General features: G+C 38.6%; 1 protein-coding gene across 1 annotated transcript in view; it reads right to left on the bottom strand.

The window, feature by feature from the left end:
- LOC114043926 (histone-arginine methyltransferase CARM1-like) overlaps positions 1 to 25,214 on the bottom strand; it is a 243,762-nt gene that overhangs the window by 18,988 nt on the left and 199,560 nt on the right. Inside the window, exons 6-7 of the mRNA XM_027863178.1 lie at positions 16,354 to 16,531; positions 13,574 to 13,664 (exon numbers count right to left, since the gene is read on the bottom strand). Coding sequence (XP_027718979.1) covers positions 13,574 to 13,664; positions 16,354 to 16,531 — 269 coding nt within the window. The remainder of the gene's footprint in view (positions 1 to 13,573; positions 13,665 to 16,353; positions 16,532 to 25,214) is intronic.

Here is a 25,214-nt window from a genome sequence, read left to right as displayed (position 1 = left end):
GCTGGCCCTCAGTTCCCTCACCTGTAAAATTAGGGGGTGGGATTAGAAGATTTGTAAGGTCTTTTTTTTTATTAGATTTAAATCCTATGATTATTTTTCCTTATAAGATGAAACTCATGGCTGCCATCCCCACCTTCTGTTAGGATGGATATTTTTTCTGATTTATTCCCATAACAAATGTGTCTCAGGCATCCCAGAGCAATGCCAGCTCACATCTGCTTTAATTATCTTAGGCTACACTTTAGACAGAGACTTAAAATTTCTAAGAATTGGAAACTTGGCTCTGTTGGCACCATCTTCATAGTAAGGCAATGGGATCTTTTCCCACAGTTCCCCTCTTAGTCCTAGGGCAGATGCACATTTGTAACATCACTAGTGTTGCTGTTGCCATGCTTTAATTAGAATGGCATGTGCACACAGTGAACTGAACACACACACACACACACACACACACACACACACACGTACACACAATACACTTCCTCTAAGAGGAATGTGCTGTGTTCTAAATATGGACCATACCTTGGTTTCTCTGTGACTATAATAGATGGGATATTTCTGTCCTCCATAATAACACTTTAGTACTTCAAGGAGTCATCATTTCATTAGTGTGGATATCACTCCTTCCATCAACACAGGTTGCAACCCCTTTATGCCTTGGCAGCTAGTTTTCAAGAGCTTCTGTGCCCCAAATTTTATCATCATGTGGTCAGTATCATGAAGAGCCTCTCTGAACTTAAGCTGGTTCTCAGACAACAGACACACAGTTCATCAGCAAGTGTGTTCTACCTACCTGCTTGCTCTGTACTGGCATAGCCTCTGGGATATAGGGTCACCTCTACAACCACAGTGAATCATCAGACAATTATTTTGGTGGAGGAAGTAACCAGTCACATTTCTATAGTGCTTTAAGATTTACTATGTGCTTTTCCCACAACAACTGTGTGAGGCAGGGATTGTATATATCATTATACCTGTTGTTCAGATGAGAAAACTGAGACTAGAAGAGTTTAAGTGACTTGATCACACAACTGAGCAATATCAAAACTGCTTCTCATCTGAGTTGACTAAGAGTTTGGAAGCAACTGTCCTTTAATGAATTCTATTTTCTCTCAATGAGCAAAACCAACATTCTAGAAAATAGGTTTTTTTAAAATTTATTTTATTTAATTAATTTTTTTTTTGCTTTTTGGTGAGGCAATTGGAGTTAAGTGACTTGCCCAGGGTCATACAGCTAGTAAGTGTCATGTGTCTGAGGTCAGATTTGAACTCAGGTCCTCCTGAATCCAGGGCCGGTGCTCTATCCACTACATCACCTAGCTGACCCTAGAAAATAGGTTTTTGCAACATTCTTTTCATAGAAAATGATAAAATGTCAGAATTGGAAGTGACCTGGCAGGACATTTAGTCAAGGAGTTCTTACCTTGAGATCCGCAGATCTAGTTTGCGGATAGATTATATGGAGTCCATTAACTTGGATGGGAAATTAAAAAAAAATTCATTAACTTCTAAATGAAATTTAAGCTTTCCTTCATTTTTAGGTCAGTTGTTTTTCCAATGAGATATTTCACATTGTATTCTGTTTTTTCATTCTTTTGGTTTTGTTTTACAATGTCTTGATTTCTCATAAAGTTCCTAGCTTCATTTGCTCCATTCTACTTTTTAAGGAAGTATTTTCTTCAGTGAGCTTTTGGACTTCCTTTTCCATCTGGCCAATTCTGCTTTTTAAGGCATTCTTCTCCTTGTTGGTTTTTTGGATCTCTTTCACCATTTGAATTAGGCTATTTTTTAAGGTATTACTTTCTTCAGTATTTTTTGGGGTCTCCTTTAGCAAGCTGTTAGCTTGTTTTTCATGATTTTCTTGCATCACTCTCATTTGTCTTCCCAGTTCTTCCTCTACTTCTCTTACTTGCTTCTCAAAATCCTTTTTGAGCTCTTCCATGGCCTGGGACCAATTTATATTTTTCTTGGAAGCTTTGGATATAGGAGCTTTGACTTTGTTGTCTTCTGGTTGTATGTTTTAATATTCTTTGTCACCAAAGAAAGATTCTACAATCTGACTTTTTTTTTTGCACAGTTTGCTCGTGATCCCAGCCAATTACTTGGTTAAGGTAGGGGTCTGCCTCCAGTGTGGAGAATGTAGTATCCCAAGCTTCAGGGGTTTTGTGCAGCTGTTTTCAGAGATACTTCTAGGGACCTGTAAATTTTCAGTTCTTCCAAGGTGGTATGATCAAGGGCAACATGTTTACTCTTTTCCTGGCCTGTGCTCTAGCCTATGAGTGACCACAAGCACTCCTTTCTGCTGTGGAACTGTGAGGAGGATTCCCTCTCCACCGCCACTACAAGCTCTACCATGCCAGCGTTCCTCTTTGCCCCAGGATTGCCACCCAGAACTGTGACCCAGATCCAAGCATGGGCAAAGCAAGAGAATCCTGCCTCCATGCCAGCAAAGAGATCCCTGCAATCCCCATTCTTAAAGGATTCATAGGTTCAGTTATCTCTATGGAGATGATGACCATATGTATATATACCTACTCTCTCTCTCTCTCTCTCTCATCTTGTATGACCAATGCTTACCTGACATTTTCAACCATTTGAAAGTGATCTCAAACTCAACATATCTGAAACAGAATTTTTCTTTGCCCAAAGACCTGCCCTTCCCCCCAACTTCCCTATTTCTCAAAAAGGCACCATGTCCTTTTGGTCACTTGGGTTCACAAACTCAGAGTCCTCCTTGACTCTTTACTCTCACTTCCTGGCCCACCTGTCCCCATGTCTAATCTGTTGACAAGTCTTGCCAGTTCAATCACTGCATCATCTATCTCCTCAGTACCACTCAGATGTTCACCACTAAAATTCAAACCCCTCATCATCACATCTGGACTATTGCAATAGACTCCTAATTGGCCTCCCTGCCTCAAGTCTCTTACCTCTCCAATCTATCTTCCTTGTACATGCCAAAATGATCCTCCTAAATCACAGATCTGACGATGCCACTTTCCCTGATCAAGAAGCTACAGTGCCTGCCAGTTGTCTCTAGAACCAAGTACAAATTCCTCTGTCGGCATGCAGAGCACCTTCCCCATCTGGCTTCAACTTCTGTTAGTATATTGATTACATGCTCCTCTTCACACTCTCTGTTTCAGCTAAGCTGGTCTACTTACTGTCCTTCACAAATAAGATTTCACCTTCCATCTCCATGCCCTCATCTCTTTCAAAGCTCAGTTGAAGCACTCCACTTCTTCTAGGAGGCTTAATCTGATTACCCCAGTAGCCAGTGCCTTCTCCCACTCCAGAAATTACCTTGTATCGACTTGGCATACATGTTGTATCTATTTACATTTGTTCACACTGCTTGTATTGATAGACATAAGCTCCTGTGAAGGCAGGAACTATTGTTACTGTCCTTGTATCTCCAGAACGTAGCACAGTGCCTATAACATGATAGTTGCTTAATAAATGTTTATTGATTGATTCAATTCTTTACTCTTAATGACTATAAGGGGCCATGGCACAACTCAATTTTCTGGCACAAATGATTGTAAAGGGTCATAGCAAATCTATTTTCCCTAACCTTTTTTTGGTCGGGGGGGGGGAGCCTGGAATTGTGATTTTATTAGTTTAGAGCACTCCGAAGTTAGGAAATTCCCTACATCAATGTAGAACAGCACATGCTCAGCAAGTTACTCTCCTAGAAGCACTTAGAGTTTAAGTGATTTACCTGAGATTATGCAGCCAAAATGTGGAGGCAGGACTTGAACCCAGGGCTTCTTGAGGCCCTTCTCCACCCTGCCTTTCTTTCTTTCCTTCTTTCCATTTTGTATAAATAAGCTTTGTTTCTTTGATAATTCCGCCAGTTAGGAAGTGTCTCCTATGTGCCAGGAACCATGGTTGGCACTGGGGATATATCAAATGGAACTGAACGTGCCTTTTACTTCCAGATGGAGCCTATGAAACAGCTAAAATTCAAAAGTAGATTCAGAAGACCTTTCCTGGGTGATGTCAGCATGAGATCAACCAATAATATATCAGCAAAGCAATGTTGAACAAATGCTAAGTCATGGTGATTTTTTTTTTTTGGTGGAAAGGAAAGGGCTTATATTGGCAGTTCAATACCAGGTCTTTGCCATTAGAAACTACAAAAGGGTTATCTTTAAGGGTCTTGGACTTAGTGACCCATCAAGGTTATGCAAGGAAATAGTGGAGAGAGTGCAACACATCATTGTAAAGCTGTAAAAAAGGATACCTAGGAAGACATGATGTGCTGACTAGAATGACATTAACAAGAAGCTGTCTATCTTTTGTGGACTAAAAGATGACAAATCCCTGGCCTACAGATACAGACCTCATATATACATATATAGGTTAAATCATAATCATGTGGATATAAGATGGCATACATACTATTCCTGTTTGTTACAGGAAGTATACTAAGGATGCTCTCAGGGAGCCCAGAAAAAATAAATTCACATTCTTATACTTGTATTCAATTACAAAAAGCAGTTAATAATAATAATGATGATGACTAGCTTTTAAATACTGCTTTTTAAGTTTGCAAAACACTTTATAAATATTCTCATTTTATGCTTATAACATTCCTGGGGGGTAGGTGCTATTATTATTCCATTTTACAGATGAGGAAACCAGGCAGACAGAAGTTAAGTGCCTTCCCTAGGTTACTTAGTGTTGGAAGAAGACATGGATCTTCCTGACTCCAGGTCTGGTGCTCTATCTACTGTGCAACCTAGTTGCAGACTTTTTTTAAACCAACCTCTGTAATTGTCTGTAAACTCTGAATATAAAGGACTGTAAGCAGGAGACTGAACTATCCCAGGATTGATTCTAGATGAATCTCTCTGAAAAAGATGAGAAGACTCAGGTAATAATAACTCTCAGAATTATCAAATCTGAGCATTGGAAGGAATCTCAGAGGTCATTGGGTCCCATCTGAATTGGAGTAAGAATCCCCTCTATAACATACCAGAAGTGACTGGTCCTCTATTCTCTGCTTGAGGAGTTACCAACTGGGAAGATCTGGAAAAGCCTCACATGGGGAGAGGAACTCCCATGAAGCCTTGAAAGAAGAGAGAGATTTCCAAGAGGAATGTCAAACTGAGGTGGGGCAGACAGGAGTGATTTAACATCACTATGCTTTAACACCTTTACATTTTACCTAATTCTTTCCTTATAACCTTCCTAAAGAGGTAGTGTGAGTATTATTATCCCCATTGTACAGAAGGTGAAATTAAAGATTAGAGAAGCTAAGGAACCTGACCAAGGTCACAAGACTGCTAAATGTCTGTGCTGAGATTAAATCTTTTGATTCTAAATTCAATATTTATATTTTTATCCTTTGATTGTCTAAATCTAACCAGGGGGTGGGGTGGTAATATGATATATACATAACTTGGCACAAAGTAGAATGTGATAAAATCAAAGGAGAAATGAAGACACTTGAAGACAGTTTCAGGAAGGAGAGTTCACTTCCAGCTAGAGCATCTCAGCAAGTGCCCTGGAGGAGTTGACATCTGAACTGGGCTTTGAAGGCCAAGATGAGATAGATATAAAAGAAAGAATACAAATGCTTGCTTTTCTTTTTGTATCACCAGCACTTAGCACTGTGCTTGATGCTTAGTTAGAAATTAATAAATGCTCTTTGACCTGACTTATTAAAAGAGTTTGAATTTACCTCTGGGTTCTGAGTATGGCAGGACAGTTGTAAGTTTACTATGTCCAAAAGGGAACATATCTAGACTAGGGTGTACAAGGCAGATATTTGAACTCTATACTGAAGATGGCCTGTAGTCATGCTTAAAGGGAAACTCAGAAAAATGAAATAAGATGCCCAAGGCTACAAAGAGACAGTATCAGAACCAGGACTTGAATGACATTGTGACCTTGGGCAATTTTTTTCCAACTCTGAGTTTCACTTTCCTCATCTGTAAAATAGGGATAATTTTTATACTATGTATTTCATTGGGCTGCTGGGGGAAAGTGCTCTTGAAATCATCAATAAGAGTTATTGTTTTAAACCTATGTAGATGTGAGCTATTTTTTATTATTCAGATACATATATACACACACACACACACACACACACACACACATATATATATATATATATATACACAAAGCTTACATGGAGCTTAACATAAGCCTGTGGAATCCTGTTGGAGATCACACCCTGATAACTTTCAATTAAGTGGGCAAATGTATCATTTGAGAACTAGATTTCCCATTATTTTGTATTCTTGCTCCATATGCTGTCACTCATACATTTAGTAATACAGTTAATTAATTTTTAATTGTTTAATTTAAGTGTTTATGAGTAAATCTTTCTGTATTCTGTTTATAAACAAGTAGTAGTCAGTTCTGACTGAGACTGCTCTATTTTCAGGTTCATGTGGGAGGGAGCCAGACTGTTAAAAATTAATGTTACCGATATCTGGCACCATCTGGTACTTAGTGACAGTGACCTGGTATGGAAGAAATTCCAAGAAAAGCATTTAAAAGTCTTGCTAGGAGTTTCCTCAAACTTCAAAAATTCTATTAGGTGGCAAAAGCTGCTGGGAAAGAACCATCTCTGTAATTTGTTAGCTGTTTAACTTTAGGCAAGTCATTTCCTGTCTTTGGGTCTTAGGTTGGACTAGATTTCTAAGGTCCTTTTCAGCTTCTAAATTCCATCAGTCTGAATCTGAATACTTTACTTACACAGAGTGACATTCAATACAGTTCAATTTAATCAATCCCATTCAAGAGCATTGGTTATGGAGTTAAAGGACCTGGGTTCAAATGCTATCTTTAATGCATATTACATCTGTGACCTTAGGCAAGTTTCTTAAATTTGCTGGTCTCACCTATAATTTGCTTTGCACATACTTTGTATTTGGAAAAGACAAGTATGGTGTAGTAGACAGAAGGCTATCCTCAGAGTCAGAAATGTGTGGGTTCAATTCTTGCCTCTGCCTAAGTGATCCTGGGAAAGTCAGGTAACCTCTCAATGACCCAGGCAACTCTCTAAAATGATTAATTTCAGAATGGTTATCTGTCTACACTGGTAGGATAAATTTCCTCATTGAGAGTTCACCATACCAAGGAAATCAAAGGTCTAGTCCAACTGCCTTTTACCCCTAAAAATATGCACAAACTTGATATTTACTAATTTGGGTGCTCTATCTCTTCTCTCCTCGCATTAAAATATAAGCTTCTGAGTGCAGGGGCTATTTTATTCCTGTGTGTATTCTCTAATGTCTTGCAAGTAGTAAATGCTTACTGAATTGAAAAAAATCAAATGGGTCATGTGTTAAAATAAGCATGATTCAAGGCAGAATGTGATGCATGCAATGGAGAGAGCTGGCCCAAGTGCTATGACAGATGTGGAGAGGAAGAGCCGACTTTCAGCTGGGTAGTAGTAGAGTAGGAATCAAGGAAGGCTTCCCAATGGAGTTCTGTGAAAGTGCTAGGAAAGGTTCAGTGTAGGAGAGAAATACCTCACATCCCTTATTCCCCACTATGCCGCCTTCCTCCCCACAGTAGATTTTGGGAGACTGTTCACCTATGTAAAGCACTTTCTCTGCCTGGGAGCATGGGAAGGGAGAGCATTTGCTGGAAGGCTCCCTAATCAGTGCTGTCCTTGGTACACTCACAACTGTACTTCACACCAGAATGTTCTCATTATGTGCAGCAGATTTATCGCCTGTGCTCATCTTCACCCTCCTCTTTGCAACCATAGGGCTGCTATTCTCTACAAAGACCATCAGCCATTTCCCAGGGACATGTAATCTGCCACCAGCAACCCTGATATCACTCAACTGTCAAGCATGACGGTATGCAAATACACTTATGTGCCCTACTTTGAAAAGGAGAGCTGCCAGGAGTGGATGGCTATTGACTGCCAAGTTGGATTTTTAAGGCAACCATACTGTATTAAACTTCAAATATCATCTTTCCTACTCTTTCCTAAGCCTGGGGTTCAAATCTTAGATCTACTGCTTACTAGCTGTGGCAAGTCCTTTTTCTTCTCTGAAACTCAGTTCCCTTATCTACAGAGTGAGAGGATTAGACCAAGGTTCTTTTCAACTATATACACACACACACACACACACACACACATATATATATACATATATATATATATATATATATAGTCGGTATTATATAACAGAATTCAGGGTACAGCTATGTAATATATGATTTTTACATATATATTACAAATTTTGTAGTTGTTCAGTTGTTTCAGTCATGTCTAACTCTTTGTGACCCCATTTGGGGTTTTCTTGGCAAAGATACTGGAGTGGTTTGTCACTTCCTTTTCCAGCTTATTTTACAAATGAAGAAACTGAGGCAAAGAGAGTTAAGTAACTTGCCCAGGGTCACACAGCTAGTAAGTATCTGAGGCCAGATTGAACTCAGATTGAACTGGGTCTTCCTAACTTCAGACTCTGCACTCTATCCACTGCTTCCATTAAAGAAGAGTGCAAGCAATCTATTGCTTTCTCATCTAATACAACTTGTGTCCATGTTTTTTCACAGGGGTCCACCCAATACCCAGGGGGCCTTTTGCTAGTTATTTTCATATAAACCTGTGATGCTTCATGACTATATCATGGAAGTGACTAACTTGCAGTTCCCTATAGATGATATTCCATTTCTTGCCTTTGTACTTCTATACAAGTTGTCCCCTATTCCTGGAACCCTCCTCAGTTCTGACTCTCAGAACCCCTAGTTTTTTCAAGGCTCACATCTTCTAAGAGAACTTTTCTGAATTCCTCAGTTGTTAGTTTTCCCACCACCACTGAAATAAATTTGTGTATATTATGTATAAACTTTTATTTACCTTCCTATGAATCTATTGTATCCATCCCTTTGTCTTCAAAGAATTTAATTTTCTTGAAGGAATTGTCTTACTTTTGTGGCCAGTCCAGCACACAGTAGGTACATTATAAATGGTTGATGATTTACTGATAGACTCAAAAGGTCATCAAGTAAGTAAAATGGTGGGTAACCTAAAGATTAATGGAGAGGGATATGGCAGGCTTGAGCCAGCTGTGACTCATTACAAATGAAGAATTATGCTAATTATGACATCAGAGAGGTATGATTAGAAAAAAAAGGCAGACTAGTCATATAACAGGACCTAGGGATAGCTGATGGACAGTTTGATATGCTCCACTGGTTCTTATAATCCATAAATATGACTGGAAAAATAAGTCATGTCCTGTGATTTTTGATAATAGATAATATCTGGTCATTCCTCTTTTTTGAACTCATTTGTACATTTCCTGGGAAGTGTGGATGAGATTTCACCTTGAAAATTATAACCATAATTGGTGAGAACTCCTGAGATGGTTTCTGTCAACACAATGCAAGTGGGATCCATTAGACAGAAAAATGTTACCACTTGAAGGCAATAGCTTCTTGAAATGGAGCATGATTCTTGAAAGCCTAAGAACTTAAATGAAAGGCTCCATTTTTCTGATGAAAAGAAGCAAGACAAAACAAAAAAAATTTAACCCTCCCCCAAAACAATTGGATAATCTTATTGATTCTATGGGTGCTGGCTATCACCTTCACACTACAGTGATCTGCTTGTGTATTACAAGAGGGTGCAAATGTCTCAGAATTCCAGTTAGAAGCCCATGTAAAGTATGTGGTAGGATTATAGGATTCAAAACTAGAAGGGAACTAAGAGATCATTTAGAATAATCCCTCATTTTTCAGCTGAAAAAATATAGGAAGTGAGTGGAAGTGACTCTTCCAATGTCACATAGGTGAATATGTAGTGGCAGAGACCTGAAGTGAAGCCAGGTCTTCTTATTCTAAACTCAATGTTCTCACTATCCTGCATTGTTTCATATGCCTTTTGACTTGCAATTGCAAAGTATCTTAGAGACAGGTACAGGGTCTTCTGAGACAGGTATAGGATTTCTACTCTGCAAGGTATCTTAGATCATCTAGTTCAAACTCTTCATTTTATTGAAATGGGTACTGAGGATAAATGATTTGTCCAGGATCAAAAACTACTTACAGGTGGAGCTAGGAGCAGGACACTGAGGTTCCTATGTTGCTAATGAGATTAGCATTTGGGAATAATTTAGGTAGCAACCTGGTTTCTACCAGTATTTTCAAAGATATTTATTGCTAAATTTTCCAAGATAGACATTTCATGTAAAACTCTTCACAACATGGCTCTAGTCTACATCTCTTCCTTTTTCTCCCTCCATGCCCAAATATTTAAGTCTTTTTCTGCACTTTGATTCAATGATCAGCCTTTCAGTAGGTGGGTAACTTCCTTCATCATAGATCCTGTAGAGATATGGTTGGTCACTGCACTGATCAGAGTACTTGAGTCTTTCAAAGTTAATTTTCTTTACAACATTATTGTCCTTGTATAACTTATTCTCTGGGTTCTGCTAAATATATCCCATGTCAGTTCATAGTACCCAGAAAATTGTCATTATTTTTTCATCATTTCCTATCTCACAGTTTTTTTCAGTCATTACATAGTTGGGAATTTAGATTCCAGCTCTGTTTTTTTCCCCAGTCCTTTTTAAATCAACTATTCATAATCAGGAAGTTTGTTTTGCTTGCACTTATTCCCTATTAGTATTTTCCCTCTTAAATACTTACTTGATTCCTTGTTAAGTTTCACATATTTCTACACTACACTTATTGTGTGTGTGTGTGCATGCATGCCTTTCTACACTACTGATTGTGTGTGCATATGTGTGAGCATGCATATGTTCAATCCTTTGTCTGGTTCATGTTAGACTGAGGTTCGTTTGATGCCCCCTCTGCTTTTGCTGCCTATTAACACAGAGCTCAGATGCCTACCTGTGTCTCTGGCTCACCTCTGGTTGTACTAGGGGCTTGTTTGCCTATGTTGGCACTGGCTTTGCCACTGGTTCTCTTCCTACTGCCTGTGGGTTTCTGGTTGACTTTCCATGAAGTTCTACACAAAAGAAGTTACTTATTGTTGGTAGAAGAAATTACTTTAGTTTTCTAAATGGTTTTCTTGATCATTATTTGGTCTGGTGTAAATTTCAGGTTTTTGTTGGAGTATGTATGTGGGAGCTGGGTGGTCTGCCTCCTATTCTCTTGACCAAAAACCTCCAGTCTATCTTTTTTGTATTATTAGCACTCACATAAACTATGTTCCAATCCAGCTGTCTTACCTGTTATTCCCTATACATGACTTCCTACCTTCTGCCTTCATGTCTTTGCACAAATGGTCTATAAATACTCTTCTTCCTTTCCTTTACCTCTTGGAATTCTGAGCTTCAGTCAAGGCTCAGCTCAAGTTCCTCCTCTTAAGACAAGGCTTTTCCCCATCCCCCAAGTAGCCGGTGCTCTTCTCTCCCCACCAAGTAACTTTTGCATTTATTTTGTATATTATCTGTATTTGTCTATTGTATATCTGTTGTATTCCCCAGTGGAATGTAAGTTCCTTGAAAGCAGGAACTTTTCTTTTATCTTTAAGCATCTATCTTCTACACTTCTTTGCCCATAGTAGGTTCTTAATAAATGCTTATTGAATTGAATTTGATCTTCACAACAACTGAAAATGGGGAAGCAGATTTGGAGTAGTTACCTGCCTCGTTCAAGGACACAGCTAGTAAGAGATGAAACTTGAATTTGAACTCGTGCCTTTTCACTCTGCATGTAGGGATTTTTCTACCATGCTACACTGAGAAGTCCAAAATTTCACCCATTCCATATTGTGCATTCACAAAGCCAAAATAAGCAGTGGACAAAAATCATTGTGATCTAGTGGCAAGAGCTCTGGATTTGGAGTCAGCAGCAGTGGGTTCTGGTCTCTGGTATGTCACTCTGTGACCTTGAGAAAGTCACAACTTGATTCCCTTATTAGAAACCTAGGAGTTGAATGACAGAGCCTGTAAGATCCCTTAAAGCTCTAAAATTCTGATTCTGTTAAGTTACTTGATGCCATCCATGTAGAGAAATCCTACTTCTGCTACTTAGTAACTGTTTGACCTTAGAGGAATCACTTCTCTCTTAGCCTCACTTCTTGCATCTGTAAAAGGAAGGCATTGGACAAAGTAATCTCTTAGGGTCCCTTCCAATTATAAATATTATGAGCCCATAAAAAAGCCTCAACAACTGGTGGACTTTTGGATTGTTGGACAATGGATTGTTTTAGCATCATATAAACATAGCAAGCTTTCCAAGGATATTTGCATGTTGATCTAACACCCCTCTCCTCCAAAGTGTGGTCCCAATGCATGAGATTCATGGTTTCATATGCGTTACCAGAACTAATTGTTCATGTTGAAAAAAAATGAGAGAAATCAGGAATGGAACTGACAAGGCATTCCTAAGTACATAAAATCCCCCCCTCACCTCCCCTTACAGTTAGCCAATTTCAACAAATTTATTTGGTAAACCTATCTCCAGCTAGAACCAATCACTAAAGAGATAGGTTAGCATAAAGACTAGCTCCCAAAAATAGAGCAGTGTCATACTCTTGGGAGGGCTGAGATCTACAAGATGAGAGGAGGCTGATGTCTGCTGGTCAGATGCTCCACCTTCTCAGCCTGTCATGAATGCCTATGAGAGATACCTATTAGAGTCATTCCTTTGAATTAGGGCATAGTGACTAAATGGGATATTACAATATCTACCTTACATGATTATTGTAAGGAAAATGTTTTGTAAAACTTAAATTGTTTCATAGTAATAGTAATATCTCATATTTATGATCTCTCTTTAAGGTTTACATGTGAGAAAATTGAGGTTTGGAACAGTGAAGTAACTTTGCAAAGGACTGCAAGGCAGTTTCTTCACAATACCTTGATGAGGTAGGCATTGCAAATTTTCTCACATGTAAAATAATGATGACAACTACTTACAGGGTAATTTTGAGAAAAGCACTTTACAAAATATGTCTAAAATGAATAAATAGGAAAAGCTGACTTTTAGAAAAAAAAAAAGCAAACTTGGGAAAGAGAAAGAATCCCAGCACTGAAATTTATCTGTCTATGTAGATACACACATATATGTGCATTACTATCAATGCAGGTTGGTCTTTCTCACTGTGAATTCACCTTTCTTGTCAGTCTCTGTCTCTTTCTGTATCTGTCTCTCTGTATCTAACTCTGTGTCTCTCTGTGTTTGTCTCTGTCTCTCTGCATCTATCCCAAAGTTTTGAATGAATCACAAAATGTACAATTTCCAATATCAGCAAGCAGATGAGGGAATATTTTTTACCTAAGGGATTCTTCTGAGGACCTCTCAAATTGAGTTATTAAGCAATGCCACATGGGCCTAATAATAGGCCACAATGAATTTTTTTAAAGTGCTTTAAGGTTTACAAAGTATGCTCAGCAATGAAGACATCCATTGTATAGATGAGGAAACTGAGGTTTGGAGATGAGTGTTTAAGGTCACACAGCTAATAAAAGGCTGGGCTAGGGCTTAAACCCAGGTCCTCTGATTTAAAAAAAAATCAAACTATGTTTATTTTCCAATAAACCACTGACTTCCTTACTTGACCCACACCTGAGGCTGGCCTTGTGTACAGCAAATAAAAAAGTCCCGAAGGAGATCACATTACCAGAAATTTGCTCTGGAGTAGTGTTCATTGTAGAGCTGTTCATCCGAGAAAGGAGCCAAATGAATGTCACTAGATGTTGGGAACATCATCCCTAATGAATAGAAGACAACACAGAACCACAGAATTTAGTTTCCCTATTGCTCTAATTGAAGTAAATGTTCACACACAGACTTGCACACTTACTCCCTCTGACACGGCCTATCCTGCCATTACAGCTACTCCATGAACAAATACTCAGTTTGCTAAAATATGACTGTGTATCTAAGCAATAAAGAGAATTTTCAGTGTGTGTGTGTGTGTGTGTGTGTGTGTGTGTGTGTACACAACAGAAACAAGCTACATAGCCATAAGCTGATGAGACATTTATACAGGGTGTCCCAAAAGTCTTAGTGCAGTTTAAAGCTCTTCAAGTTACTAAAGTTTAAAATATTAAAGATATTTAAAAGTTTTTAAGGCTTTAAATTTAAGTTATTAAAAGTTTTAAAAAGTTTAAAACTATACTAAGACTTTGGGATGCCCTGAATCAGTCATTTCAGCTGCATCCTTCACCAGTTACCCTTTTATTTGTAATGCTAGAATCTTTTCTCTCTCTCTCTCTCTTTTTTTTTTCTTGGTGAGGCAATTGGGGTTAAGTGACTTGTCCAGTATAAAGTGTCTGGTCTGAGACCAGATTTGAACTCAGGTCCTCCTGACTTCAGGGCTGGTGTTCTATCCACTATGCCACCTAGCTACCCCCTAGGATCTTCTCGTAATTATTGACTTGGATAAACATATTCACAATAAGGTATGAATAGCTGAACATCCAATTCAATTAAACAAATATTTATAAAATGCCTACAATTTGTCAGCTACTCTGTTGGGCACTGAGGATGTGAAGGTAAAAATGTGAAACAAACCCTGTCCTGAAGAGGCTTACTGGGGGAAATATATATAAATATATATATATATATATATATATATGAAACACATACAATACACACATATATACACATATATGTGTAAAAACACATACAGAAGAATTTCCAAGGGTAAAGGCCCTAGCAAATGGTGGTGAGCAGGGAGGGTGAGCATCAGGATAAGTTTCCTTTAGGAGATACCTCTGAAAGGGCTGAGCTTTAAAGGAAGGGTATTCCATGAGGTAGCTATGAGGAGAGAATATATTCCAGATATGAGGTGGGAAGAACTACTTTTACAAAGACCTTGCGACAAGAGATGGAATGTGAGGTGTGAGGTCCAGTAAGCTGGGATTTGTTTTTTTAACCACTGATAGAGAAATTTGAATTTTATCAAAAGATAAAGCCTTAAACTAAAGGAATAAGGCTCTAAATAGAGCTCCACAATGGGGAAGACATGTGTCACCCCAAAGGTATGGGTACATTTTGCTAAAAATGAAACAAAATAACAACAGCAACAAAATAGAACACAACAAAAAATACTACCCGGTTTTGGAGCAAATGGTTACTCACACCCTCTGATAAAATCATCCAAGAGAAGTCAAAGGGGCACAGCCTGACTTAGGGGAAAGAACACCACACTTGGAATCCAAGGTGGGAGCTTGAGCCCTGATACTGGCTATGGACCAAACCTGGCAAGTCACCTCACCTCTCTAATTTTCTCTTTAAAATGGGTGTGATATTCACACAACCTACCTCCCAGGGCTGTTGTAAGATTCCAGTGACATGATATATGCAAGGTATTGGGTAGTTATAAAGCACAATCTAATTGCCTCTTTGCTAAGGTTCTCTTCCAATGATTTATAATGGTACTGAGGGACCCCTGGGTTCCCAAAGGCTATGCCAACAGAATGCCAACTCTGGCAGGTTTTGCTAAGTCGGAAAAGCTTTGAGTATGGGTCAAAGATGAACTATGTGTGTCTTCTGTCCCAGAACTGGCCTAAGCTAAAGGTGGAAAATCTAAAGGTAGAGAGGCTCATCACCAGAAGCTATTTGGTCAAGATCTTCTCCAGACACAGCAATCCATCAAGAAGCATTTATTAATCACCTACTATGTGCCAGGTATAGTGGTAAGTGCTGCTATGCCTGAAAACCATCCATTAAATCCCCAGGAGTTCTTACTTTGGGGTTCGTGAACTTAAAAAGTATTTTGATAATTCTATGTACAGGGTGTCCCAAAAGCCTCAGTGCAGTTTTAAGCTATTAAAGCTTTATTATATTAATAATTAATTAATTTAATGTCACATTAATGTATTAATTATCAACTAATATATTAATATTTAAAATTAAAGCTTTAATGGCTTAAAATTGCACTAAGACTTTTGGGTACCCTATTTTATCTTCTGAGAAGACATATATTAGCCCTCATCAGACTGCCAGAAGGTTCCATGACACACAAAAAAGATTAAGGATCCTTGGAAGTGAATTGAGAAACTACTATAATCCTCATCATTTCTGAAATATCACTTCCAACCTCTCAAAATTTTTTTTTATAAGGAAACATCCTAAATAGCACATGAAATTTTTTTAAATGATATACCTCTTTTTTTAGAAAGCTAAATGGCAGGTGAAGTTTGGAACACTCACTGTCTGGAACCCCACCCACTCATTAGTGGTCCTATGATTTCTGGGCTCTGCGGCTCAAGTCTTTTAACTTTCTGGACTCTGTTTCTCACATCTTCATCAACTCTGCATGACCTTTTCAGAGAACTCCAGCTTAAAAGCATCACAGAAATACCATATTCTTTTCAGATATCCCTAATGTGGAAAAGTTAGCAGAATTTCCAAAGGAGGAAGTGCTTCATATGGGTTTGCTAGGCAACTCACCATTGGACTTCAACCATTTTTTGGAATGAAGGTAACTCTCCAGCATCCTCTCATTGAATAGCATGTAGCCCATGGGTTCAGAAATAATCACATCTACAGTTTCTGGCAGTGAGATTTCCTCAATTTTTCCTGATAAAACTGTGATCTTGTCTGAGAGGTTATTATTTTTCACTAGAACCTGGAAAAGAAAAAGTGGTATCATTGTATTATACAGGGGTCTAGGAAAAAAAAACCAAATAAACCAGGATGTTAAAGTGGATATATATACAATGAAGGGTATTGGAGAATCCAGCAATTCTGGGGGACTCTGAGGTCATCTAGTCCAACATGAACTTGAGCAGAAATCCCCTCTCCAAATGCCCTAGAGACTTGCATTCCAGCTCCTGCCAGACATACAATGATGAATGAAAAAAAGAATCCATAAGTGCAAGGTGATATGTTAAGTGCTAGGTATTGAAATGTAAAATCGAGACACCTCCTTCCTGCACAGACACACATATGAAAAAGAGGGAGATAATACTTAAAGGAGAGTTGTAGTCAGGGAACAGTGCTTTGATTTGGTAAGTCATGATGGTGGTGAGTGGAACAATAAAACAATAAATTGACATGACCTTTCCAAATGTAAAGGTAGTGCTGACTTGATCCTAGTTCTCAGTGGAAGGATTGGGGGAGGTACTCCCAAGACCACCAGACACAGTACCAAAAATGGCACCCAGGGGAAAGAGAGATCTAATAAATCAGAATAGCTTGGCTCCTGGGTGGGAATTTTAAAGCTCCTCCAAGGAGTAGACTCTGAAGGTCTAGATGGGTAACTCATAATATCCTGAGGCACCATGCTTTAGGTATGTCTGTTCAACTGGTTACAAATCTACCTAACGGTACTATTATCCAACTCATGCTTTGGGAGGTAGAGGGTTCCCTCTCACTGATGGTCTTCAAGCAGTGTGGATAACCAGTTATTGGGTATGTTGGAAAGTAGCTTCTTGTTCAGTTATGGGTTGTGATCCTGTAATCCATAATACTGTAGCATAATATTCAATTAGCCTAGAATGAACAGTTCAAAAGCTTATGGCCTTACTTATGGATAGATACATGCCATACATTTTCTATAGCAGCAGGTAAAATACCCAAGGAATCCATTACTGTGATTACTAGATGGCCTTCCCAAAAGGCTAAAGCAGTTGGTGATCAGTTGGGTCCTCTGAACAGGGATCCTGCTAGAGCTCAGAGGGTCAAAGTATGGCATATATACCCTACCAGAATGGGGATCAACCAGATTCAAATGGCTAGGCTAGTGTGTATTTCCAGAAAATGCTGTTTGGTTAGAGTCTAGCATTGGAATGAATTTCAATATGTAAGTGATAAAGGTTGCATGTATTTGGTACTCAACATTTTAATATCTGGCAATAGCTTAATGAAAGAATTATTGGTCAAAACACAAACTCTAGGAAGGTTTCCTGAAACTTATGTTGGGAGGAAAAAAAAACTGCTAACAACCTTAGCAGAGATTGTGAAAGATATTACTGTGGGATATGTATGTGTGTGTGTGTGTGTGTGTGTTTATGAATCTTAAACTCTGAAGTCCTAGAACTTAAGGAGATTTTTATACATAGGACTGACTACTCAGTCTGGAATAGCCCTGGAAAAGTTGGATCTGGATGATACCACTTGAAAAGAGTTGCTAAGAGCTATTTTTAAAAGTCCAAATTACTAAGGGAAATAGGATAAATAATAGAACCTCTCTCCTCTATGTGGTCTTAGGACTTGGGTTAAAGCAAAGATCTGGGTTCAGGGATTTACAGGATGTTGGTATAAACAAGAAGAGATTTATTATTATTTATTATTATGAGATGCAGCAAACATCTCATCAAAAAAGCATGCCACACACCATATACACACACACACACACACACACACACACACACATGCACCAAGCTACATGCCAATATAGACAGAGGTTCATCCCCATGGATACAAGAAACTTATTGCGCATGAGGGGAATGTAAGGAGGAGAGTCATGTTGGGGGAGTACACATCCAAAGTTAGTGTTTAGATAGGAAAGTTTCATATCCTAAAAATGGGCTTGGTAGAGAATAGGAAATGTTAGATATGGGAAGGGGAATTCCTAATCAATCCCAGATTTGGTGAAGTTCTTCGGATTATTTATCAATACAGGGCTTAGGTGAGGGTAGGGAGGGTGAGTTTCTTTATTAGGACCAGAAACTGGGAAAGGGTTTGAACTGGTTAACTTGGGCATCAGAAAAGGAGTGGCTCACAAGTTAGTGGAGTCAGCCAGGAGTTTTATCCAATCAGAAGTTTTGAGCATTAATTGCTTGATACAAGTTAAAATAGGTCAGAACAATGGAAAAGTAAAACAAACAAACAAGCCTGTCTCTGCCTATGTGTTTTATGGCCATTAGGACCACTTAGCCTAAGTGACTACATTTAATATGAAACATTATGAAAATTACAATCATTATACCCCCTGTACATAGGGAAGATGATTTGAACTCAGAATTTTGTTATTCCGAGTTCCCTCTTGAGTACACTTTCTCTCACAGAACCATAGGCTATAGGAGTCCACCTTTCTTTATTCTGAAAGAGAAGAGGTAGAGTGGTACAGTTGAAAGAGTTCTAAATCTAGAGTCAGTGGATCCTGGTTTCAAATCTTGACTCTGCTACTGCCTATGTGACCTTGGGCAAGCCACAACTTCTCTGGGCCTAAGTTATCTCATTTATAAAAATAAATGATGATCTCTAAAGTCTTTTTCAGCTCTAAAGCTAAGACCTTATGATCTTCCCTCCCAAAGTCTAGGGCAGGGATTAACCTTTGTTATGTCATAGACTTAACTAGCAGTTTGGTACAGCCTATGGACCTCTTCTGCAAATATTTCTTTAAATATACAGAACATAATACATAAGATTACAATAGAAACCAATTATACTGAAACACAATTATTAATATACTTAAAAACAGAATCAACTTCACAGGTCCCAGATTAAGAAGCTCTGGTCTTAGATATGGCTGGCATTCCCTTCTTTAGGAGGAACTCTATGATGGTGTGGTTGCTTCTTTTCACTTCTGATGTGATAATCAGTTTTTACTGGACAGGGGCAAGTGCTGAATAGCAGATCTCCTTGTTACTATTTTAGCTTCTGAAAGATGAGCTCATCATTGACACAAATGGGAAGGGTTTGTGTCTATGAATTCTGAACAATCTTCCTTTTACTATTAAACACACAGCAGGTCATTTCCTAGGATTCTACCTTCAGTGAAGATGCCAAACTGTTCCACTAAACAAGCTTCTAAAATTTTAGACCCTTACTGAATTAACCTTTGGTATTTTGCTTCCAGAAGAAATATTTCCCAATCCATTAACCTTTCTTCAGAGGTCCAATTTCCAGTTACATGTTCATTTTCATTAATGTCCTTTGCACTCCATTCAATTTCTTGACAGTTTTCTTAAAACATGGAGCCCGATGTAGATGAAGTCTCCTAATAAATATCTCATCAATGCCAAATGTAATGGAAGGATTACTTAATTATGTTCCTGTGCCTTCCCCTGCCAAAAATAACTGCTAATAAACATCCCTCACACATAAAAGCAGCACAGCAGAGCAAATGGAGGGCTAGGCTTGGATTATGGAAGGTTTAAAAAAAAAAAAAATCTAACCTCTGGCCCAGGTGAATCCACTTAACTTTTTCCTGCTGCAGGTAACTGTCCTACTAAGTCATAAACAGTTATGGTGGAGAGAGTTCTCATGCTGGGAGTTCCCTATGCTGATGAAACCAAAAATCTTTTCTGTGTGTATCTATAGTTCCATGTAAATGCTGCATATCCATTTTTTAGGTTTAAGTCAATTTTGAGTCCTAGGCTTTTTTCTGTTATATTGGCACATAATTATTAAGCATCTTTTAAGGTGTAGCTCTCAATTTCTCTATTTCTACCCTTTCCCTTTGGTTGACATACTTAAACTTCATTGTGTTTATTTTTGCTCATTTCTCCTAACAGTAGGGGCGTTTTTGGATGCAATTCCATATTTCATAGTATTTACCATTGCCTAACTCCCTACATTCTGAATTCTCATAATCTTACTAAGGATGTTTTCCATTTTAATAATAAGCTCGTTGAAGAGATAGATTTTCATTTTTGTCTCTCTAGTCCCAGCACCTAGAATGGTGCCTGGCTCATAGTAGATGCTTACTAAATGCTTGTTGATTGATTTAACTATACCACAATTTTCAAAATTAACATTCAAGAAAATATGACCCAAGATAAGAATATGTAGACCACAAATTACAGAATCTTAATCCTGGAAGGCTGTTCACTAAGTTCCTACAGCAGTGTGCTGAGCATTGTGTTAGGCTTAGTGCTGTGACCTGGTTTTGATCACTTACCTGAAAGGTCCAACCTATATCTCCAAAAGTTAGACATGTCCAACTTACTATCTGGCCACCATCTCATGCTCAACATGTCCCAAACCAAACTTATTTTCTCTCCAGTTGCTCTTCCTCACCCCTAATCATTCTTGTCATTTTCCCCTCTGCAATCTCTTCTATCTATGCCTTCCTCTCCATTCCCACTGTAATGTTAATAAAGGCCCTTGTAATGTCCAAAATGTATAATTGCCATGGACTTCTACTGGATCTTATCTCCAGGTTCTGCTCCCTTCAGTCTATCCTGCACATTACTTCCATATGAATCTTCTCAAGATATAACTTTAATCTTTTCTATCATTTCCCTGTTCAAAGATCTTCAATAAGTATACACTTCTCCTAGGATAAAGGTTCCCAGTTCCCAGTGTGTATTTCAAAGCCTTCCATAATCTAGTCCCACACTGTTTTTCTACCATGATTCTTCTAATTCAATCAGATTAGACCCTTCACTGCTTTGGGAATATATAATAACATTTATATATTATTTCATGGTTTATAAGGCATCATATTCATTCCCAGATCTATCTTTTTTTCTTAATATTTCCACTAAGTAAGACTTCCTTCAACATAAATCCTATGTATCCTTCAAAATCACTATCAAATGAAGCCTCACTTGACCACTCTAGTCCACAAGATGTCATATTATCTGCATCACTCATTTGGGAACTGAATCATATATAATGAACTATTCTATTAATTGTTAGCTATTAGAATAGTTAATAGCCAAGCTATTAACTATAACTACTAACTGTTTTTCTGAGCATGCTCCTAGTCTTTTTAATTAGACTATAAATTCCTAGAGGGCAGGAATCACAAATCTCTCCTCTTTCTTCAGGCCATCATTCAAACACTACATTCTTCATGAAGCTTTTCATGGTTCCATCAGTCAGGATGGGCATGCATGCATGAGTTACAATCTGCGCTGTTGAAGGAAATTTCCAAATCAATGAGACCACAGTTCCATTTGAGTAATTGTTCTCTTCCCTATTGGCATATAAGTTCCATAAAAATAGGGATTCTTCCTTCTTTATATTTGTATTCCCAATACCCAGCACAGTGTCTGGCACACAGAAACATTTAATAAGTAGTTAGTGATAGACTGAATCATATTTTATAGCTCTTTTATGACTTCTATATTCCTTTGTCCTCCCCTTCCCTTTCTATTCCTGCTGATAGACTGCCTAAAATTGTGCTAGACACACAGTAAAGAATCCATAAATACCTATTGACTTGAATTAAAAAGCACTAGCTCTGGAGTCAGAGAACCTGTAGTAAAATTCTGCCTGTGTGACCTTGGGCAAGTCACTCAAACTCCTTTGGTCTCAGTTTTCCCATCTATAAAATGAGGGAATTAAGTTAAATTATAAATCTATGATCCTATACTCCTCTGACTGCTCATTTTAAATTTGTGTTTACATCACCTTTAACTCAACAAAGTTATGCAGAATTTAAAAATACTCTCCCAATCATTTAAGACTTGCTCATTGTGTCTAGCCATCTGCTTAACTCAACATATCTAAAACTGAACTCTCCCCCAAACCTGTTCTAACTTCTCAGTTACTGTTGAGAATACCACTGTCCTCCCAGTCTCACAACGAGGTGTCATCCTTGGCTCCTGACTTTCCTTTCTCTCACTCCCTATATCCAATTTATCACTAAGGCATGTGGATTTTACATTTGTAACATCTCTTGAACACATGCTCTTTTTTCTTCTGACACTGCCATGACCCTGGTGCAGTTCCTTTTCACCTCATACCTGGACTATTGCAGTAGCCTGATGGTTAGTGCCAAAAGTCTCTCCCCACTCCAGTTCATTCTCCACTCAATTGTCAAATTGTGTAGGTCTGCCCATGTCACCCTGCAACTCAATAAATTCAGTGGAACCATATTACCCCCAGGCATTCAAAGTCCTTCATGATCTGGTCCATTTCTCTTTCACTACCTTCTTACACCTTAAAACCCTTCCCCCAATACTGTGATCTAGTGACACTGGCCTCTTTGCTGTTCCTCACACAAGACACTCCATCTCTTGACTCTGAGAGATTTTCACTAATTGTCTCTCATGTCTGGAATACTCTCCTTTCTCATCTCTGTCTCCTGGCTTCTCTGATTTCCTTCAAGTTCCAGTTAAAATCCTATTTTCTACAGGATGCCCTTTTTAATTCCAGTGCCTTCCCTCATTTTTAATATTTTTCATTTATCTTGCACATAGCTTGTTTATACATAGTTGTTTACATGTTGTCTCCCCCATCAGATTATGAGCTTACCTTTCTCTGTATCCTTAGCATTTAGCAGATTGCCAGGCACATAGCAAGTATTTAATAAATGCTTAATTATTAACATACCACATACCTTAAGAATTTGGACATTCTGAAATTTACTCAATTTTTTTTCTTTTTAGGTAGCCAGGCTATTAGTATCCCCTATCCTTTTCAGTTCTTGTTATCTTGTTAGGGGTGTATGGAATGATCAGGGAGGACTAACACCTCTGGTGTGAGGGCTTGATGAGCCCTTTTCAGGGTTGCTTATCTACCTTTGGTGTCCACCTGTCACCCAGCTCTCACCTGTGGCTTCAAGTAGCTGTAGCATGCACAGTGGGCTACAACCTGGTAAAAATTGTCCTGGCAGATGAGCTACAACCAGATTGAGGATAACCAACAGACCTTAAATCTGTTGGTGAGTTAGGGGGATGCCTATCCTAAGCACATGAAGACTTCCCCCAGTGGCATGGGTGGATGAGTACAATTTGTTCTAAAGGGCATGAAGAAGGCTAAAGCAGATGCTGTGGGGTACTTAGAGTTGGTCAGACATTGAAGATGCTAAGGCCATACACTGCATCCTAGGCCATTGCCAGTTGTCTTGACTTTTGTCTTGCCACTGGACTTCAATGACTGGAAGAGAGAGTGAGGCTGACAACTTTGAGTAACCATCTGCCTTACTTAAATTCAATTCATGCATTAGACAAGGCATCACTCTGTGATGTCACTGATCCTCTTCAAAATGAAGGATGAATAACGTCTCTCTGCTTGAAAAAAAACAGATTGAGGTCTATCAAAACATTGGGTATCTCATTCATAAGATGAAAATTCCTGCCATGCAGGATAGAGCAAATGTGATAGGTCATAGGTCATTGTAGCCAAAGAGGGGAACATCTTATTTACTTGAAGAAAATCAATCTTGTAGATCATGGTGACTTCTTTTACTTATTCAGTGGAGCTGAGATAGGTAATAGGAACATAGATTACTTCACAAAAGATAAGATCATGGATCAGGAACCATCTAGTCTAACCACCCAGCTTTAGAGAGCAAGAAATTGAGGCCCAGGGAGATTCAGTGCCTAAAGTCACAAGAGTAGTTGGTATCAGAACCAGGATTTGGAATCGTGTCCTCTGACTACAGCCCCAGTACATACCACGTTGCCTCCCTGTCTTTGACCATATAATGAGAAGAAAAAGCAGTTGGCAAGAGCATGGTTATAAGCATACAAGGATTCTTGAAAGAGTTACCCCTAGATGTTATACTCCTCACCCCACTTGCTTGCATTATTCCCAATTCTCCTCTTTACAATATTCCAATGAAATTAGGACAGTCTCTTGATATGCTGTCACGTTCTTTAAGTACCACCATACCTAAAGGAAATTCGGGAAAGGACCCTTTCCAGGAAGTCCAGATCACTATGTCACTACAAAGATTTGGAAGAACCCCTAATGTGCAATGACTCTAACAGAATCATTGACTGCATTCATTACTGCCCAGTTGCTATCTCTGCAACTCTGCCTAAGAGCACTTAGGGGTACATAGGAGGTACACAAACTCCTTCTCCCTAAAATAAATTTCTAAATAAACTAATGCCACATACCTTATTTATTCCTGCCTAGAGTCTTGCAGGCTATATGTTTCTCTGGCCTACATTTCCCAATCCTCTCCTTTCATGGAAAAGAGAACTATAAGCCAGATGTGGAAAGAGATTTGTGCAAGAGCACACAGCAAGTAGCAAGAGTTAAGATTCAAACCCTGGTCTTTTGACCCAGGTTTCAAACCTTTAACATAACTTCTAAATATTTGATTAGCCCTAGGTCTATCCTCCCACAAAGGAAACAACAACCCTTCAACTTTAATCGATAAACCTTGAATTGCTGTGGCCAGAAAATGTCATCACTTGGTGGCTGAGGATAAAACTCAAATATAGCTACATTGGTCCTTGAGTAACAAACACAGTTTATTTCTAGGCTTAGGACCTCGCAATTTGCTGGCATAATCTTTAGAAAGAAATCAGGGCACTTACATGTCCAATAATGTATCAAAGGAGGATTTTAATTGAGGCTATGTTGAAATTAAAAAAAAAACAGTGAAGGTAGGTTATGTATAGTCCTCAAAACAGGATTCTTTTTTCCATCCACATTTCAGCTCCATGTCGAGTAAT

The sequence above is a fragment of the Vombatus ursinus genome, unplaced genomic scaffold (assembly GCF_900497805.2).
Source record: "Vombatus ursinus unplaced genomic scaffold, bare-nosed wombat genome assembly UNPS02014770.1, whole genome shotgun sequence".
NCBI classification, from domain to species: Eukaryota; Metazoa; Chordata; class Mammalia; order Diprotodontia; family Vombatidae; genus Vombatus; species Vombatus ursinus.
The sequence above is the reverse complement of the archived record's forward strand: the minus strand, read 5'-3'. Positions and strand labels throughout refer to the sequence as shown.